Raw genomic sequence first — 2,382 nt, 5'->3', positions numbered from 1 at the left:
CGCACCCTCACCTCCGCCACCCTCGCCGCCGCCACCCTCACCTCCGCCACCCTCGCCGCCGCCACCCTCATCCCCACCGCCCTCCCCGCCGCCACCGAGTCCTCCACCACCCTCGCCGCCGCCGCCCTCGCCACCGCTACCCTCGCCGCCGCCGCCCTCGCCGCCGCCGCCCTCGCCGCCGCCGCCCTCGCCGCCGCCGCCATCGCCGCCACCATCCTCGCCGCCACCACCCTTGTCGCCACCACCGTCGCACCCGCCACCGCTGCTGCCACCCTTTCCACCGTCCTCTCTGCCCCCTACCGCTCCACTGCCACCCTCGCCGCCTCCACCATCGGGGCTACCTCCGCTCTCGCCAACACCGCCTGATATGCCGCTGCGTCCACAGTGCGAGGGGTGCTGCCGCGAGTACCCGCCTTCACAGCCTTTGCGGATCCCGTCGTCGCAACCGCCGCCGCCGCTGTTCCACCCTGATGCAAGTTGGTGTGGCAGTGGCACCGAGTGGAGTGTCGCTAGGCAGCGTTGTGTGGTGAGCAGCACCGTGTGCGATGAAGGCACCGAGTTTAGCGAGCTCAAGCAAATGTGCGTCGTCGCTTCCTGGGCCAGGGCTTGCGCGCCGCCACCCCCAACTCCGCCACCGCCGCTTCGCCCCCTGCCGCCCTCGCCACCGCCGGCGCCTCACCGCCGCCTCCTGCGCAAGCTCCGCCCCGCCGCCTGCGGCCGCGTCCCGACACGCCCTGGAACGGACCGGCCTCACCGGCGGCCGATGCCTCCTCAGGTGGGCGTGCTCTTTGCGTCGGTGATGTTTGCAGTCGTGGGCGTCCTCTCGGCTGCCGGCACCGCTCTGCAGCAAGAGCGGCTCGCAGAAGGGCAGCGCCTCCCCACCGCCGCCCTGTCGCGCTCCGAGCAGGCATGTTCCAGCTGCTCGAGTGCCACGACGCGGTCCTCCGCGGCCAGAGGCTCAGCAGCGTGAGCAAGGGCGCCTTTGCGGAGATCGGCCGGCAGGCGGCGGGCGCGGCAGGGTACGTCATCGTCGACTCGTGCCTCGTCGCCTCGCAGTTCCTGTTCTGCGTCTCGTACCCGATCTTCATCGCCACCAACACGCGCGCCGTCCTCGAGTCGCTCCTCCCGCTGCCGCCCTCCGTCACCTTCCTCACGCTCGTCCAGCTGCCTGTTCTCGTGCCGTACTGCTGGGCGAGCCGGCAGTAGACGCGCGGCGCTTAGTCTCCGGCACGCGGTGGCCGGACGCTGCAGCCGGCCCGTGTCGCCCGCGCCAGCCCCTCCCTCCCCCTCCAGGTGAGAGACATACATCGCCTAGGCTGGCCAATGCTCGGTGCGGCAGAGCGCCGGAGCGCCGGAGCCGCCGCCGCCGTTCACATCCGTGACAGCCCGCGGCGTCCCGTGCAGTGGCAAACCTGGTGCTGTGGTGCACCGTCGCGGTCATCCTCGCGCTCATCGGCACGGACCTCGTGCAGAGCCACTTCGAGCACGTCGGAGAGGTTGCGTGGACGGCGAGGTTCGGTCCCGGCACGCTGCTCTTTGCCGCGCAGGCCGTGGTGGCCTTCGAGGGGATCGGCATCGTGCTGCCGGTACGCGAGGCGATGAGCGAGCCGGAGGCGTTCCCACGCATGATCGTCGCGTGCATGGCCCTCGGCACCGTCGCCTTCCTCGTCTTCGGGATCTGCTCGTACGTCGCGTTTGGAGAGGCCTGCTGCCGCCATCTCCCCCGCCGCCCTCTCCCTCTCCCCCGCCCTCGCTCCCCCGCCTCTCCCGCTTCTCCCCAGCTGGCTCTCTGTCTCTCATCTCGCTCTCACGCCTGTCCTCCCTCGCCGCGCTCTGTCACCGCACCTTCTCGCCTCCTTCTCTTGCCTCGTCGCAGCGCCATCCCTCTCACCGCCCCGTCGGAAGCCTGCCCAGGCGACCGCAACCTTCGTCACCCTCAACCTGAACGGCGGCGCGGCGCTCGGCGTCCGCGCCGCCTTCGTGCGCCCGCCTCGCGCGCCCGCCTCGGCCCACGCCACGCACACGACGCGTCCACGGCCCGCCAACCAGGTGCTCACCGTCGTGCTCACCTAACCGCTCCAGTTCTTCCCCGCGATGGTCGCTCTCGAGGACAAGCTCGGCCTCTCCGACGAGAGCGGCCTGCTGCCCTGCTGCGCGGCGCGCACCTGCCTGGTCCTCGCCGCCTTTGCCAGCTCGCTCTACGCGCCGTACGAGAACCTGATGGGGCTCGCCGGCGGACTGTGCGCGGTGCCGCTCGCCTTCATCTTTCCCGGCTGGTTCCACTTGCGGCTGTGCAAGCCGCGGTACGGCGAGGGGCGCGCCCTCGATATCACGCTCGTTGCGTTTGGAGTTGTGATGGCGCCAGTCGCGGTGGTCAGCGCC

The 2,382-nt window shown here is 71.5% G+C and overlaps 1 protein-coding gene across 1 annotated transcript in view; it reads left to right on the top strand.

Annotated features, from left to right (window-relative positions):
• Window positions 1-909: 909 nt before the first annotated feature.
• The window catches only part of EMIHUDRAFT_195046 (hypothetical protein), a gene marked incomplete at both ends in the record, with an annotated part of 1,807 nt that continues 334 nt past the window's right edge, over window positions 910-2,382 (top strand). The window contains 5 exons of the mRNA XM_005775094.1: window positions 910-1,170; window positions 1,294-1,330; window positions 1,405-1,688; window positions 1,915-1,980; window positions 2,083-2,373. Of these exons, the coding sequence (XP_005775151.1) occupies window positions 910-1,170; window positions 1,294-1,330; window positions 1,405-1,688; window positions 1,915-1,980; window positions 2,083-2,373 (939 nt within the window). The remainder of the gene's footprint in view (window positions 1,171-1,293; window positions 1,331-1,404; window positions 1,689-1,914; window positions 1,981-2,082; window positions 2,374-2,382) is intronic.

The sequence above is a fragment of the Emiliania huxleyi genome (assembly GCF_000372725.1).
Source record: "Emiliania huxleyi CCMP1516 unplaced genomic scaffold EMIHUscaffold_3, whole genome shotgun sequence".
In the NCBI taxonomy this organism is placed as follows: Eukaryota; Haptophyta; order Isochrysidales; family Noelaerhabdaceae; genus Emiliania; species Emiliania huxleyi.
This window is presented reverse-complemented; position numbering and strand designations above follow the sequence as displayed.